A 17,780-nucleotide genomic window follows, 5' to 3' on the forward strand; every position below is an offset into this window, starting at 1 on the left:
AGGTATACTATAACAAACTTATCTAAGTGCTCTCCTAATATATTATTAATACGCTTCTAGAACGTTACTAGTGCGTTTATAAGCCCGAATTGCATAACTAATAGTTTATATAGTCCTTCCTTTAACTTAAAGGCTGCCTTCTATTTATCGCCTTCCTTAATTCTAATCTAATAGTACGCCCATCTTAGATCTATCTTTGTAAAGATTTACGCGTTGCCTATCCTGTCTTAGATTTCGCTAATTAAGGGTAAAGAATACCTATCCTTTTTAGTAATGCTGTTTAACTATCTATAGTTAATATATAGCCTTAGTTTACCATTTTTTTTGGTACAAACAGTACTGGATAACCCGATAATAACTATAATAGTCTAATATATCCCTTTTATAGATTTTCCTAGATAAACTCTTTTAATGCTTTACCCTCTTCTTTAGTAAGCTTATAGATTGAAAAGAACCTTAGACTTATTCCTAGTTCTAATTCTATTTTATAGTCCTAAGCTATATACTTTAACAGCTTCTTACTCTCTAGTGACCATAGTTTCTTACCGTACTTATAGTATCTTTTTAGTACATAACTTAAGCCTCGCTTAGTCTCTTTATATATTACTCCAACTTAGTACTATACTAACTTAGCTTATTGTTATATCTTACGGCGTTAAGTATCTCTAATATTAACCTAGCCTATAATCTAATCGATCTTTAGATTATATTTCTGTAACTAAGGCATCCTTAATACTGCCTTATCCCGTCCCAATAGTAGGATATTAAAAGACATCTTAATTTATCTCCCTTTAATAGTTAACTAAATAAGTCCTGTTTTAAGATTAATAATGCCTCCTTTATAGGCTATCGGATCTCCTAAAATTATTACTAGTAGATAAGGACGTTCCTTCTATCTGTATAGTAACCCTATTTTTTTTAACTACTGCTAGCAAGATATAGTTCCTCGTTGCTCCACTATCTATTAATGCCTTAAACTGTTAATCTTGCTATTTAATTCTTAAATTTAGGTGTCGTTCTTAAATTCCTTTAAGGGTCTAAGGCTCTACTACTAGCTCCCTCTGGTTCCGTAGGCCTCCACTTTTCCTAACTATTAACTGCTTAATTTTGCCTATACTTAGTCCAACTTAGGCCAATACTTAGTTTGTTTTTTGTCTTTAATATACCATAGATAGGTATTTTCTAGATATTCCCACCATTGCCGTCTATTTAGGCATTCTTCCGTAAGGAATCTTCCTAGTTAAAGTATTAAGTCCCCTTATTCTTAAACTTCTACTAAATACTAACTATGTATATACTTAGCGTTTTAATACTTTACCTCGTCCGTTATCTAATATATTCTTATTAAATACTTCTAATTTTTATCTTTTAGTGCTCTATATATGTTATACATATTATCCACGCATGCTATTTACGATAGTGTGTAATATGCTTAATGTCTTAGGTTAACTCTTAGCTTGTCTTTATCCTTAAGTTTAAACCTTTCTTATATTAATCTAAGCGTTATAACTTTGTTCGCAGGTACTAAGATTTATCTTTTACTTCTCTAGTCCTCTAATTACTCCTCTAGATCTTTTAACGTCATAATTAAGGCTCCCTTAATGTAAGTTATAGCCTTTTCTATAATTGGGTGGTCTTAGATAACTTTTTCGTTCAGCTATATATAGAAATCTTCCCACTCGTTATTATATCGTTGCCTATACCACCTTTAGTACAGCTGCTTAAGTGTGTACGGCTTATCCGTAAGGATATATCTCTTTATTACTGCGTTATAATAGCCTTTAGTGTGTCGTTCCTCGAACCTAGTAGGAATCTCTAGATCCTCTTCTTATTCTAGTTCAGTAAGCCACTTAGCCCTTAATATGCCTGCTTTAGGCCTATTAGTAATTCTTTATACTAGCGCTTTATTCCTTATACGTCCCAATATGCTAGATTTCTTGTTTAGTTTCTGTTCTTGCTATAAGGTAATTCTTACTCTAAATTCCTCTATGGTTTCCTTTGTGTCGCGTCTTATAAGTAAATCCTTAAAGTCTCCTTACTTCTTAATCTTGATATTAACTTTTCGATCTTTAGGCTGAGCACTATATTCTCCTAGTAAGTCCTCTAGGTTTATATATCTGTCTCCTAGTCTAACTACTATTTATATTATAGATTCTCTAATCTATAACGAAGCCTCTTGCCTCTTACTTATAGGTGTCCTAATTCGTACTCCAAATTCTTAGTCCCTTAGATTCTTTAATCCCGAGCTTACTTCTAACTTAAGTTTAGCTCCCGCCTTAGTCTAACTTGGCGTCCGTAGTGTTCTTATCTTATCTTAAAAGTCTTAAATCTTACTTATCTCATCTTAAGAATCTTATACCGTTAGGAATTCTTATTCTAAGCTTATTCGTATATCTTTAAACTAAGCTACTGCTCTACTCTATCGGTTTTTGTCCGTTATAGGTCCTTAAGCTTACCTTATCTTATCTTAAAAATCTTAGTTATCTTTTATCTTGTTATAAAAATCTTATGCCTTTAGCCTTTTGCCTTTATTAAGTGCTAAAGTAGTTCGCTATTCTACTTCTCTTATGTCTTATGAAGTAATAGACACCATATCTAGTGGGGTTCCGATCCCTACTAATATTCCCTATTCTATAGTGGAATTATCCTCTACCTTTGGTATAACATCTCCGAGGTCTATATGCTCCCAGTAAGCCGCCCTTATCGCCTTATTATTATGGAATGTTTCACCTATATCGAATTTATTGTCCTTAATGTCCGATCTGCAAACTAGTTTATTAGTTCCTCTATATCCTATAGGTGCTAGCTCCTATAGCCAGTAGCTTACGCTATACTTAGCGTCCTTATAAATTTAGTATACGTTATTATAACAAAACGCAAAACTTTTAATTGAACATTCTTTTGTTCCTTATAGCATATTATTATCCCTTTATACGTATATATTGTCTACTATTAGTCTGGTTCCCTTTATTATATAGTACTTTTAACTATCTTTATAATCCCTTATAAAGTAACCTTGTTTTCCATAATTTATATAAGCTCCCTCTCTAAACTATTACTTTTGTTATAGAGTCTGCCTAAACATCTTCTACTGCTAAGATCCCTAGTTTAGCCTTTACTCCTTAGTCCTATAATTACTAGATCCTTAACCTCTAGGTTTTTACAGTTTCTTACTCCATCTCTTATAGGCTTCTTTAGTACTACTTAGGTCTATTAGCTCTGCGCCATACTATAGTTTCTAACTTAGCTTTAGTTGTTATATACTCTACGTCTTATATAATTGTAGAACTCTATTCTAACCTCTCTTAGCCTATTCCCTTTAGTAGATCCAATTGTTAATCTTAATTACTTAATCTATTAGTTCCCTTAGGGTATTCGTATCTTCTATTAGGATAATTACGTCCTAGACTTTAGCCTTAAGTCCTTACTTATACTGTGCTATAAGCGCCCTATTATTCTACTTAACTTATATCGCTAACGTCTAGAACTATATTGTATACTTAATTGCTAAGGTTTATTGCATAATGTCTTGGAGTTTTCTTTCCGCCATAGTTACTGCCTTTAGGTCTCCGAATATTTGTGTAAGTTACTTTATAAATCTGTTCTAGCTTAAGAATATAAACCATATCTCTTAGTTTGTAGTTGTTATTCCGTTTACCTAGATTTTTATAAGGTAAGGCTTAAACCACTTAAGTGCTCTTCCTGTTAGGAATAATCCTACGTATACTATTTAATCTATAGGTATTACTAGCTTTACTCCCTCTTGCGCGACCTTAAAGTGCATTTACGTAAGAAATCCTTTAAGCTTTAATCTCTCTCCTAAGTACCTTTTGATTAATAGTAACTTAACCTTTACTACGCCTATCCCGTTAATCCTATTTTCTAACGTTATATTATTTTCTATTAGCTAGTTAACTATCTCTTATAACTATCCAACCGTTACAGGTTGCTATAAATTAGTGTCTGCTATACTAGTGTCGTTACCTAACCTTAAAGTAGTTGCCGCCGTTAATAGCGTTGTAGTGGCTGCTTTTGGTGGCATGTTATCCAATTTTTTATATTTAATACTATAACTAGGTAGTGATTATGTAACGGAACCTTATAGTAAGAACTACGGTAGGTCCTGTTATTAGGCTAGGTATGTAGGAAATATAAGTATAAAAGTCGACAATATAATAACAACTAGTGGAGTGGTTGCCTAATAATTTAACTCTAATTATATTCTAAGAATCACTATAAGGAAGGAACTATCTAGGTAGGGACTAAGGGTCCTTAAATACACGACCGTACTCCTATAAAATCCTTCTTATACGTGATGTATGTCTTATATATAAGGTATATAAGTTCCTCTCATTCCTCCCGTTTAATACGTAGCATATTATATAACCTTGGTTACTATTCCTTGTCACATAGCTCTACCGGCTCTATCCTAGACCGTGCTTAAATCAACCAACTAGCTTCCGCCGACTCTTCTCTAAGTAGTTATAACATCGTACTTAAAGTGTCCGTAATAATATATAGGAGACGCTTATAGGGTATATTATTGTAGGCGCCACTAATATTTAGGCTAAGCATTAATACTATAAAGTCCCTTCACATCGCCTATGTAGATTTAATGGTAGTAGCAAGTGGCGTAAGTGCTAATAGTGTTAAGTGGTTCTTTCTTGCCCCTATTTGGCTCTATAGTAGTAGGGCGTATTCCTTAATTATATCTACTATGTGGTCCGCTATTACCTTTTTTAAGATCTTACTAAGGGTGTTTTCTAGGGTAATAGGGTAGTAGCTTCCTAGGATTAAGTAATCTGCTTTACCTTTTTTTTATAGGATAACCATTATTATGGATCTTCCAAGTTACGGGTAGTAGCCTATAGTAAAGTATACTTTAGCTATATCTGCAAGCTAGGGTGCTATAAGTAGTCTATAGGTCTTTAAGGCCTTATTTAGAATCCTATCTAGTTCTAGTGCTATATTATTTAAAAGGCGGCTAATAGTTCTAGCTATTTCCTCTGTTATTGTATCGCTATTAACCCGTAGGTAAGTCACCGGTGTTTTACCTATAATATTACTAAGGTCTACTAAAGCTAGTTAGGGAAAGAACCTTTTTATAAGGATCTTTGCCTTCTTATTATTATTATTAGTGGCCTATAATTCCCCTACTCTTTATAGGGGTAGTAGGTATAGGTCTTCTACTAATCGCCCTACCTTTTTTTATACCTATTTTGTTATAGCCTACAGGCCCTTATTATAGGGGAGGCTTAGGTTAAAAGTATACTTATTTATAAACCATCTTTAGTTATTCCTTGCTTCTTTTTTTAGGGTATTCTTTAACTAGTTTTTTATATCTTTATATTATCTCTTATCTTTAAGGTTATGGCTACTTATATATTTCCTTCTTGCTTATTATTAGTTAGCTATAAGAACCGCGCATTATACGGACTATATATATCGTATATAGGGGCCTAGTTTTAAGACCGGGTAGTACTCTTCTAGCCTATTTTTAATTGCTGCCTAGATCCTTTCTAGTCTTTAGTTAATTTCCTTAGGGGTAGCTAATAAGCCTTACTTATTTAGTATTAGGTGGATTTCTTCTAGGTTTTAGAGTTATTGCTTAACTGTATTAAGGAAACTGTTTACCTTAAGCATCCTTATTATATATCTTTTGCTATTTAATTACGCCTTAATATCTAAATCTAGCTATATCTAGATAGGGATATAGTCTAAGGTAAGTGCCTATTCTTCTTTAGAGTTATACCTTTTAAGTCTTTAGTATAGGCCTTCGTCTATAAATATAAGGTTAATTATACTTTTAGCGGATCCTTATTACTATATAATTACTCTAGGGGGGGTGGCTAGCTTAAGGCCTAAGGTATTTATAGCTTTTAGTAGGCACTCTACCTATTGTTTAGCAGTGATGTAGATACCCCTCTACCGCGTGTGGTAGAGGTTTATATCTCTTAATAGGATAAACTCTATGCCTTTAGTTTTAAGTAAGCTTATTACTAATATAATATTCTCCGTTTATAGGACCCCTTTAACCTAGGGTTATATATATTAATAATTTATACCGGTCCCCTATATGTCTAAATTATTATAACTATAATATCTAGATTAACTGCCTACTATAATTATAAGGATAGGTTAATAGTCTTACTAATTATAAAGTATACGTATGTGGCTGCTTTTGGTTTATATAGGAGCTAGAGTCCTTAGGGGCAGTATATTAATTATATATAGGTATTATAGTACGGCTCTTGTATAGTAAGGATATAGTATTTCTCTAGGTCTAGATTATCTAATAAGGGCCTTACAAGATAGTGGTTTATATTGCTATAGTTATACTATATAATAGATAGGTAGCAGACCCCTAACGAGGGTCCTTCGCCTCTTTATTATTTCTTACTTTTTCTATTTCCACTTTCTCTAGTATATTTAGAACTTCTATCTCTTATATTTATACCCTAGTTACTACTTATTTTATATAGAGCTTTCTATTCCTATATTTTATATTCCTACTAGCGCTTTTATATCTAAATCTATTATTATCTCCGGTTTCTCCCCTATTTTTACTAGTTGGCTATATATTCTTTAAGAGTTAGTTATAAATATTATATTTGCCGCGTTAAGTCTAATTCTTAATTATCCTAGTCTTAAGCTTACTATAGCTGTCCATAAGGGTCTTTCTATAGGGCGTCCTCTCTCTTATATCCCCTGTAACCCTTATATCCCTATATAGTTTAGTAATATCACACAGTGTCGCTTCTAGCCCGTTAAGGCTTGGGATAGCTAGCCTGGCCCCCTAGTATTAAAGGTAGGGAACGCTAGAAAGGCACCTGCGCCCCCCTAGCTTATTGTCTGTTATTTCTATTTATATAATCTAGTATATAGTTATTCCCATAGCTATTAAGCCCTTACTTTCTATCTCCTATATTTAATGCAGTCTTCTCTCTCCTACGCCTTATATATGCTTTAGGAGCAGTTTACGCATTTTATTTAGTCTTAATTTAAGTAGTGTCTTATATTGTAGGGGCCTATATAGTGGCTGTAGCACACCTATACTGCGTATATGAATTAGGTATGTCCCTATTATATATAGCAATAGCATTATTTTAGGCGTAGTCTATAGTTATAGAGCCTTATATTATATATAAGGCCGTTTATAATTATTTCTTTTTAAATAAGGAGTTTTTATATTCCTAGTGTATATATGCTAATAATAAGGGAGCTATATATTCGTTTAGTGTCTCCCTAATAAGTCTCTAATAACCCTTATATCCTTTTATTATTTTTATTATTTACTTAGTTTATATTTTCCTGTTAAAGCTATTAAATTTAGGTGATCTTAAGTCCTAGTATAAGGCGTTCTATTTATCTTACTATCTCTTATATAATTGCTATATTGTCCACCTAGCGTCCCTTTTTTACCCTAAGGCTTATAGGAACCGCTAGGATTTTAACTAGGTAGTTCTTACAGAGTACTTTTATGCTAATATGTTCTCCTAGCCTATCCCCTACCCTTATAGCTTATTCCTTTATCTATTAGTTCTTTAAGGTAACTTTAATATCTCCGCTCCTAAGGTGTTAGACTATAATAGCGTTATAAACCTCTTTATAGATCTTTATAAGAACTTCTATTTCTAATTATCCCCTAAACCCCTCTACTTTTTCTATATTTGGTTATATTATAATTATATACCTAGTTATTATCTTAAGGGGGGTAAGGTCCCTATGCTATAGTAATATAGCTATAGCGGCCTAGGTATAGTTCGCTAATAAGGGGGAGTTTTATTTATTTTTAATTTTACTTAGCCGTTAGAGGATTTAGTTAAGGGTTTACTAGAGGGGCACCTAAGGTTCGCTAAACTGGCGGAGCCATTCTACTAGCTGCGTTAAATTGTTATAGCTAATAGTTACTTCCCTATAATTTTGGGTACTAGACGCATTTAATAGGCTTTATATTTTATTAAATGCTTTCTTAATAAGGGTATTTCCACTTTATAGTGTGGTATTCGCCCGTCTTTATTATAGAGGGCCATTACTAGGCGTAGTTCTGGCGGTCACACGCGAGTGCAAACTACCGTCGTTTAACGTATGCCTCCCCTATAATGTATATATCTTAGGGGGATTCTCTAGGTGTTTTACAGGGTTCTTTTAGTTAGTTTTAGTCTTTTTAGGCTAAGTGTAGTAAGAGCTCCAGTTTCTAGGGTATATATTCGCGTAAATCTTTATAAAGATCTCCTTGCGATATTATAGGGTAATAAGAGGATATAAGGGTCGCTAGAGACTTACTAAGGAGTCGCTAGTTAAACGTATAGCTCCCTTATTATTAGCATATATATACTAGGAATGCAAAAACTCCTTATTTAAAAAGGTATTATTATAAATAGCCTTATATATAACGTAAGGCTCTATAACTATAGACTCCGTCTAGAATAATACTATTGCTATATATAATAGGGACATACCTAATCTATATACGCAGTATAGGTATGCTGCGGCTACTATATAGGCCCCTATAATATAAAATACTACTTAAATTAAGACTAAATAAAATGCGTAAACTGCCACTAAAGCATATATAAGGCGTGGGAGAGAGAAAACTGCATTAAATATAGAAGATAAAAGGTAAGGGCTTAATAGCTACGGGAATAACTATACGCTAGGGTATATAAATAGAAATAATAGGTAATAAGCTAGGGGGATATAGGTACCTTTCTAGCGTTTCCTACCTTTAATACTAGGGGGCTAGGCTAGCTATCCTAAGCCTTAACGGGCTAGAAGCAACGCTACGCGATATTATTAGACTAAATAGAGATATAAGGGAGAGGACGCCCTATAAGAAGACCCCTATAAATAGTAACAGTAAGCTTAAGACTAGGATAATTAAGAATTAGACTTAACGCGGTAAATATAATATTTATAGCCAACCTATAAAGGGTATATAGCCGACTAGTAAGAATAGGGGAAGAATTAGAAATAATAATAGATTTAGATATAAAAGTGCTAGTAGAAATACAAGATACGGGAATAGAAAGTTTTATATAAAATAAGTAGTAACTAAGGTGCAGATATAAGAGATAGAAGCTCTAAATATCCTAGAGAAAGTAGAAATAGAAGAAGTAAGAAATAAAAAAGAGATAAAGGACCCTTACTAAGGGCCGCCACCTATCTATTATATAGTATAACTATAGTAATACAAACCACTATTTTATAAGGCCCCTGCTAGAGAGTCTAGACTTAGAAAAATATTATATCCTTACTATATAAGAGCCGTATTATAATACCTATATATAATTAATATACTGCCCCTAAGGATTCTGGCTTCTATATAAACTAAAAGTAGCTATATATATATGCTTTATAATTAGTAAGGCTATTAGCCTATCCTTATAGTTATAGCAGGTAGTTAACCTAGATATTATAGTAATAATAATCTAAATATATAGGGGACTGGTATAAATTATTAATATATATAATAATAATAATAATAATTCATTGCTTAACGTCTAATACGGATCCTATGCGGCCCACGCAGACTACTCCGTCATAGGGGAAAAACTTATAATTTACAGGAAGAAAAACCCTATAGTTGGGGGAGGAAAAACCCTATGAGCCACCTCAGTAGGATGAAAAACCCCGGTTTGCCATATCCGTCCATAGCGGCGGCCCTGCGGGCCTACGGCTACGTCCTGTCCTCCTTAGATGTTTGAACTCCTTGGGAACCACTGCTTCCTTCTCTAGCTTATCCCAGCTAGGGTTTACTATGTCCCAGCTAGGTCTTGCCAATTGACTGCTGTACTGTTGTTTCCCATATCTTGGCCATCCCCTGTGTGCTATCTCTTGTTTGACCATTGCCATATACGCCATGCCTCCCCCCCCCTAAGGCCTATCGAAGGCGTAAGGGGGATTTATCTATAAACTACCACTTATACCAAAAGGCGAGCGGGACGTATGTGTGTATGCCTGGGTATCTTTTGCGCCTAGGCCCTAGTTGCTAGGCCCTCGCCAAGGGTCACCACTCCTTGAGAGGAGACAGGAAAACCGTACGGTGTTGTCCAGGCTGCCAGGTAGTACTTGATAGTTGATGGCGAGTGACCGCATGCTCCGCGGGCGATCGCCCTGGGGGTTAGGAGGGGCCGTATATTTGCTCGTTGCTCGCTCGCAATTGCTCGTTCGTCGATGTGAGGTCGTTGATGCTTTCTGTTGGGGGTCAGGGGATGCTATCGAATGCCGTGCATCCATGTTGGATCGTACAGGTGCTTAGTAGGGGAATAGTAATGGCTGTATTGTGAAGGGGTACCGTCTGTAGTGGTTTTCGAGATCCCACCATCCCATGTGAAAACTTTTCACTACGCCCCACGACGCACACAACCACCACCAGGCCCACCAGCACGCGCTGTGCGACGTCTCTGCGTTGGCTCTGGATCTGAACTTCGAAGACCAGGTTCGTAGCCGTCACTACGTACAGGTGTAGAGTCCGGTTTCGACGGCCTTATTAATATATATAACCCTAGGGTTAAAGGGGTCCTATAAATAGTAAATATTATATTAGTAATAAGTTTACTAAAAAACCAAAGGTATAGAGTTTATCCTATTAGGAGATATAAACCTCTACTACCTATAGTAGGGGGGCATCTATATTACTGCTAAATAATAGGTAGAGTGCCTATTAAGAGCTATAGACACCTAGGGCCTTAAACTAGCCACCCCCCTAAAAGTAATTTTATGGCAATAAGGCACTACTAGAAGTATAATTAACCTTATATTTATAGATAAAGGCCTATACTAGAGACTTAAAAGGTATAACCCTAAAGAAGAATAGGTACTCGCCTTAGACTATATCTCTATTTAGATATAGCTAGATTTAGACATTAAGGCGTAACTAAGTAGTAAAAGATATATAATAAGAAAGCTTATAATAAACAGTTTCCTTAATATAGTTAAACAATAACTTTAAAACCTAGAAGAAATCTACCTAATACTAAACAAGTAAGGCTTATTAGCCACCCCTAAGGAAATTAACCGTAGACTAGAAAGGATTTAGGCAGCAATTAAAAATGGGCTAAAAGAGTACTGCCCGGTTTTAAAATCGGGCCCCTATATATAATATGCATAGTCCGCATAATATACGGTCCTTATTACCAGCTAATAACAAGTAAGTATAACGGCGCTAGGGCACTGCCCCTGCGACGTCTACATGCAGCCTAGTTAGGGGCTCGCTTGGAGACTTAGCTCGTGTATATAGACCTATCCTTTTCATAACCTTCTTCTACTCCTTAGCTTAGTATCTTTATAATACAGCATTCTATAAGCTTTAGTTTAATTTATACGAGCTATAATAGTAAGAAGGAAATATATAAGTAGCTATAACCCTAAAGATAAGAGATAATATAAAGATATAAGAAACTGGTTAAAGAATACCCTAAAAGAAGAAGTAAGGAATAACTAGAGACAGTTTATAAATGAGTATATTTTTAACCTAAGCCTCCCCTATAATAAGGGCCTCTAGGCTATAGCAAAATAGATAAAGAAAAAGGTAGGGCGCTTAGTAGAAGACTTATACCTACTGCCTCTATAAAGAGTAGGGGAATTATAGGCCACTAATAACAATAATAAGAAGGTAAAGATCCTTATAGAAAGGTTCTTTCCCTAACCAGCCCTAGTAGACCTTAGCGATATTATAGGTAAAATACTAGTAACTCGCCTATAAGTCGATAGCGATATAATAATAAAGGAAATGGCCAGAACTATTAGCCGCCTTTTAAATAATATAGTACTAGGACTAGATAGGATTCTAAATAAGGCCTTAAAGACCTATAGACTATTTATAGCACCTTAGCTTGCAGATATAGCCAGAGTATACTTTACTATAGATTACTACCCGTGACTTAGAAGATCTATAATAACGGTTATTCTATAAAAAGAAGGTAAAGTAAATTACTTAACCCTAGAAAGCTACCGCCCTATTACCTTAGAAAATACCCTTAATAAAATCTTAGAAAGGGTAATAGTAGACTATATAGTAGATACGGCTAAGAAATACGCCTTATTACTAAAGCTAAATAGGGGCAAGAAAGAACCGCTTAATATTATTAATACTTACGCTACTTATTAACACTATTAAATCTATATAGGTAATGCGAAGGGACTTTATAGTATTAATACTTAGCCTGGATATTAGTGATGCCTATAATAATATACCCTATAAACGCCTCCGATACATTTTTAGGGTAAAGGGCTTCCTAGAATAAATTATATAATTTATTTAAGGGTTTATAGGCCAGAAAGAAATATTACTAGTCTTTAGCGGGTTCTAAAGCCTCCTATTATAATTATAATAGGAATACTATAAGGATTACCCCTCTTACCTATACTCTTCCTCTTCTTTATAAGCAACCTGTTTAACTTCTTTAAGGAAGGGGCGACCTAGGGGATAGGCTTTATTAATAATATAAACCTAATTATATATGGGCTAATAGCCGCAGAGAATTGCAGAATAATAGAGAAAGCCTATAATACCTATATAAAATAGGTAAGACAATATAAAGTCCAATTCTCTTTAGAGAAATACCAGCTAATCTATTTTATAAGGAAACGTAACTAATTTATAGATCTCTAGCATATAATTTATATTTAAGGCTTTAGGGGTTAACTAGTTTAAGGCCTAAGGGTATTAGGAGTATAGGTAGACAGTAAGCTTTAGTGGAGCGTATATACATTATAAGCAGCCTATAAGGACTAAGCTTAGTATATTATAATATCTAGGATTATTAATTTTATATAAGGTCTATGCTTCTAGAGGTTACGCTTACTATATATAGCAGTTATCTGGCTAACTATAACGTATAGATCTAGTATTTAGGCAATAGGAGAATCCGAAAAAGGCCCCCCTAAATTACTCCTTAAACCACTCTAAAAGGTCTAAATAGCCTACCTCTAGAGTATAATAGGTGGGTATAAGCGAACGGCCATAGCACTGCTTAAGAAGGAAGCTAATATCCCCCCCCCTATAATTATATATTATAGCCACTATAATATAAAGGGTATAAAAGGAGCGTAACTTTAATATTATAAAGTATATTAAGACACAGCTAAATAAACTATAGAGGGACCCTAGGGTGCCCTATAGGCAGTATGTCCAACAGCCAGCGTCGCTGCTAGCGACGCTGCCAAGAAGCTGATAATATAAGCAGCCAGCGAGCGGTCTTTATTTTTAGAGTCAGCGAGCGATAAAGTCACAGCGCGCTATCAGCTCGCTGCCTTGGTAGTAAGGTAAGGAAGAATTTTTGGTGTCTTAAAGCTTCTTGTAGATTATAAGGATATTCGGCCGATATTCGGAGGATTAGCTATACGCCAAGCAGTAAAAAACCCCTGGGAAACTCTCGCTTATCCATAGTAAATATAGCATTTTCCCCGATTTCTCCATGCACGCGTAAGGGTCCTCTACTTGATATCTCACTAAAAGTTGACTACTACTATGCAAAGAACCTTACTTTCTACGCGTTAACCAGGTAGTAGAGCTTCCTCTTTTACTTCTTTTTTATCGTCTCTGCAATCTACGCGTTAATTAAGCTCTTTAATATCCAAGCTTTATTAATTAACTGCTTCTCCCCTTCTAATTAACAACGACACTAAATCGGGCGATTAAAACAATTCTTCCTCCGCCGGTATATCACGAAAGCCTCCTCTAGCTAATTAGAACTATGGCTATATCTTTCCTATTAACTAGGATAATCTCTACCTATAAAAGCACGGCAAGCTTACTGGCAAATATAGATACCAGGTTCTTTATAAGCGGTCAATATCTGGCAAAGCTTTAATATTAGCTATTTAGCAGCATGGAGTAGACCTTTTTTAGAATGGTCCTATAGGCATAAAGAGACTCTAGCTGTGTAGAATCTGCCACCTGGCTTAAAAACAAAGTTCTTTACTTATAATTAACGGTAACAATTATATTATTAGCCATTTAAGATCAAAGCATAACATTAATGTAGGCCCTAGAGGCTATAAGAGTAATACACAATCACTAATTCCGTTAAGCCCGTTTAAAGCAGCCGCTTAAGCTTTATCTACTTTAGGAGGTGGCCATAAACGCCAGCCGTTTTGGGCAGCTGGCTATATTTAAGCATATATCGATTAGACGATTCTGCAGGATATTACCTTCCGTTAAGCTACTAGTACTTATACGCGCGCTCTACTTACATTTAATCGTCCTTAGATACAGGAATGTCTTATAAAGGCGCCCACGTTATTAAGCGATTGGATTAAAGCCTTATTTAAACAGCGACATATTAATATTAAAGACCTCCTTCTTACCGCGCTTAGCAAAATCCACCTTAGCTATAATATCTGGACGTCTACAAATGGAATGTCACTACTCGGTATAGTGGCTCATTTCATTAATAAAGACGGTAAGCTTTAATTAGTACTTTTAGGGCTTCCACGGCTGCGAGGATTATATACTGCTAAGAATATCGCGACGGCTTTAGCGGAGGTAATTAAAAAGTATTAATTTGATTATAAGCTTGGTTGCTTAATAACTAATAATGCCAGTAATAACGACGACCTCTATACTTACCTTTTATAAAGCCTCTCAGTGCCTAAAAAGGAACGGCTTCGGTGCGCTGGTTATATTATTAACCTTATCGTTAAGGCCCTAATATATAGCAAAGGCGTAGGCAAGCTTAAACGCCTTCTAATTAGTGCGAGCGACTAAGTTAAATTCAACCTTATGCGGCAGAAAGGCTTCGTGGGCAAGGTTTACAATATTATTAAATATATCATGCGATTAATAGGACGCCGTAAGGACTTCGCTGAGAATTAGCTTAATGCCTGTATAGAGGATAAGCTATTTAATTATGCAGAGCTTATGCTTATTAAGGACGGAGGCGTTTGGTGGAATTCTACCTATTTTATGCTCCGCCGCGTATTGCTTCTTCGCAAAGTAATTGACAAATATTTGCTTGCTTGGAGGAAACTAGCTAATAATAACTATAATCTAACGCAGGACTTGCTTACTAATAACGATTGGAAGTAGGTAGAGTAGCTCGTTAAGATCCTAAAGCCTTTTATATTAGCCACTAAGCGTATAGAAGGTGACGCTAATAGCCCTAGTGTTAAAGGCTTATATAGCGCTCTATAGGAGTTAATTACTAATATAGAGCTCCTTTATTAAATTCTCTAGTAAACTTAGTAGAGCCTTAAGAACAAAAGCAACTCCTTCCTTAAATTGGGCGTTAATATAGCTATCTAAAAGATTAACAAATATTTCGATAAAATGATGGATAAGAGCCCTTACTACTTTGCCGTAGTAATCCTTTATCCATTACTTAAACGAGCCTACTTTCGCGATAAATGGAAATGGTGGCCTTAATGGTGGAAGCACGCTGAGCGGTGTATAGAAACTATATTTGCTGACTATATTAATAATTAAGAAGATAAGGAAGATAAGGAACTAGTTAAGCTGCGACGTAGAAAGGTTCCTTGCAAATCTAATAACGATTTAGCTAATAAATATACGCAGTCGTTAGTTATAGACAAGAGCCTTACATCCTCTAGGCGCAGTTAAAAGTATATTAAGCTCGCCAGTAAGCTTAATTGCTACTATAACGCAGGCCTTAAGCTTATTAAGATCCGTACTAACGATGGTAATAAGGTAAACGATGTTATTCCTAACCCTCTTACCTAGTAGCTTAAAGTCGGTTAAATCCTCTATCTAACGCTTACCAAGATTGCTCTTAATATCTTCTCTATACTAGCTATAAGCTCTACATATAAACAAGTCTTTAGTTAAGCTAAAAAGATTATTACTAATAAGCGTAATAGACTATCGGCCGATACAATTAAAGCAGATTAATGTCAGAAATGGTAGCTGCTTAAAGGCCTTTTATTAAGCAGTTTAATCGACTGCATTAATACTAATAGAGCCTTAACTACGCCCTAGTTAATGAGCTTTAATATTAATCTTACTGGCTATAAGCTTAATGCGAAGGCAGAAACACTAGCTTGGTAAGCTTCTTTTACTTAAGCCTTATATTAAATTAAGATCTAATACAAAAATAGAGCCTCTAGAGCCCTCACTACCTTCCTTATTACCTACCTTATTACCTACCTTATTTAAGCCTCTGTACGCGCTAAGCGGTTTCCACTATATTTAAACACTGTACTTGTCACGGGACTCACACGCTCTCACGTCCCTGCGCGTTTTGACGTTCTTGACCCGTGCTCACGTTCGTCCCGAAACACCTACGCACGTTCCCCTACAACCCCTATTTATACCCAACCTGGCACACAAAGAATCTTCTTCTTCATCCAAATGTCTTTGTATCAACCACGCATAGTTACGCGTACGTAGCCTTCTTTAATTACTACCCTGTTTAGTACATTGTATTCCAGCTCGTGCCNACTTCCGTGACACTACATTTGGATCCCTTTTCAACGTACCTGGCGGGCCTGTGGGCTACTGGTCGCGGAGCATGCCTTTCTACGCCTAATACGAGGGTAGATACAGGAGCTGCTGGCTGCGGGTAGACTAGGACGCTGGGGTTCTAAACTGGTACGACAAGTCTCCGCGCCGATTTGCATACGGACCCGATGACAAGACACCGCGCCGATACGCCTGCGACCTCGATGGCTTGCATCCTACTGCTATTACGAACAGGCACGTTACTGCCCCTCGGTTTGACCTAATGGCTCGCATCCTACTGCTACACGAACACGAACACGAACACGGAAGCTGGTATCTTACTACTATCCTACCGACCTGCACGCACTGCCCTATATACCGACAAGACCTCGCGCTGATACGCCTGCGAAACGACCCTAATAACCCCTTGTGCCGATACGCCTACGAGCCGAACACGACTAGGTAGAGCCTCGCTCCCTAGACCCCCAAACCCGTCGCTTGCATTGTACTGCCGCATGAACCGACAAGCCTCGCGCCGATATGCCTACGAGACGACCCGTCGCTGGTACCGTACTACCACCGTCCGAACCTACCGCCGAAGCTCTCTGCATCTAATACCCGAATTGTCTTAAGCCGCCCGAACCTGTCGCTAGTATTATACTACCGCCGCCGAAGCTATTCGCATCCGATACCCAGACTATCTTAAGCCGCCCGTCGCTGGCATTATACTGCTACCTACCCAAACCGACAAGCCTCGTGCCGATATACCTACGAGACAACCCCGTTGCTGGCACCGTACTGCTACCATATAAACTAATAAGCTCCGTGCCGATTCGCCTACGGAACCCAAACACGTCGCTAGCACCGTACTGCTACCGATAAAAACCTGCCTATAATACGAATACTGTACCGCATCGACAAGAACCTGCTAAGAATATACCTTGCCACGACCACGAACACCGTACTATACTGCCGTTTAGGCCGATAAATACTGCCTAAAACGCCTATTTTAGACCAAAAATTGGGGTAATTTTTTAGGGGGACCTAGAGTATAGGAAGGGAAGGCTATAGAGCTGCTAGAAGCAAGAAAGGGACTGTATAAGCTTTAGCAATACGTCTCCAAGCAGCAAGGATAGGAGTATAGCTGGCGACGGAAGCTGGGCTATACTTTAGGCCTAATAAGTTAGTAGCCTAATAATTAAACATAGAAGGACCAAATTAGAGGAGCCTGTGCAACAAAGGACGTAGAAGGGCAGAGAAGGCTAACGAAATTTTTTTTTTCCCGTATTGGGTTTTTTTCTGGTATATATGACATAACACACCTCGCAGGAGCTCGGAAGTAAGGGGGGGGTACTGTCACGGGACTCACACGCTCTTA

The 17,780-nt window shown here is 36.5% G+C and overlaps 1 protein-coding gene across 1 annotated transcript; it reads left to right on the forward strand.

Moving 5' to 3' along the window:
- Window positions 1-16,658: 16,658 nt before the first annotated feature.
- K441DRAFT_663321 (uncharacterized protein) lies at window positions 16,659-17,365 on the forward strand (the record flags this gene model as incomplete). Its single annotated transcript, XM_067649176.1, has 2 exons — window positions 16,659-16,868; window positions 17,183-17,365. A coding segment is annotated over one exon (210 nt), but the record flags the coding sequence as incomplete, so codon positions are not given.
- Window positions 17,366-17,780: the final 415 nt, after the last annotated feature.

The sequence above is a fragment of the Cenococcum geophilum genome (genome assembly GCF_001692895.1).
Source record: "Cenococcum geophilum 1.58 unplaced genomic scaffold K441scaffold_33, whole genome shotgun sequence".
Lineage (NCBI taxonomy): Eukaryota > Fungi > Ascomycota > Dothideomycetes > Gloniales > Gloniaceae > Cenococcum > Cenococcum geophilum.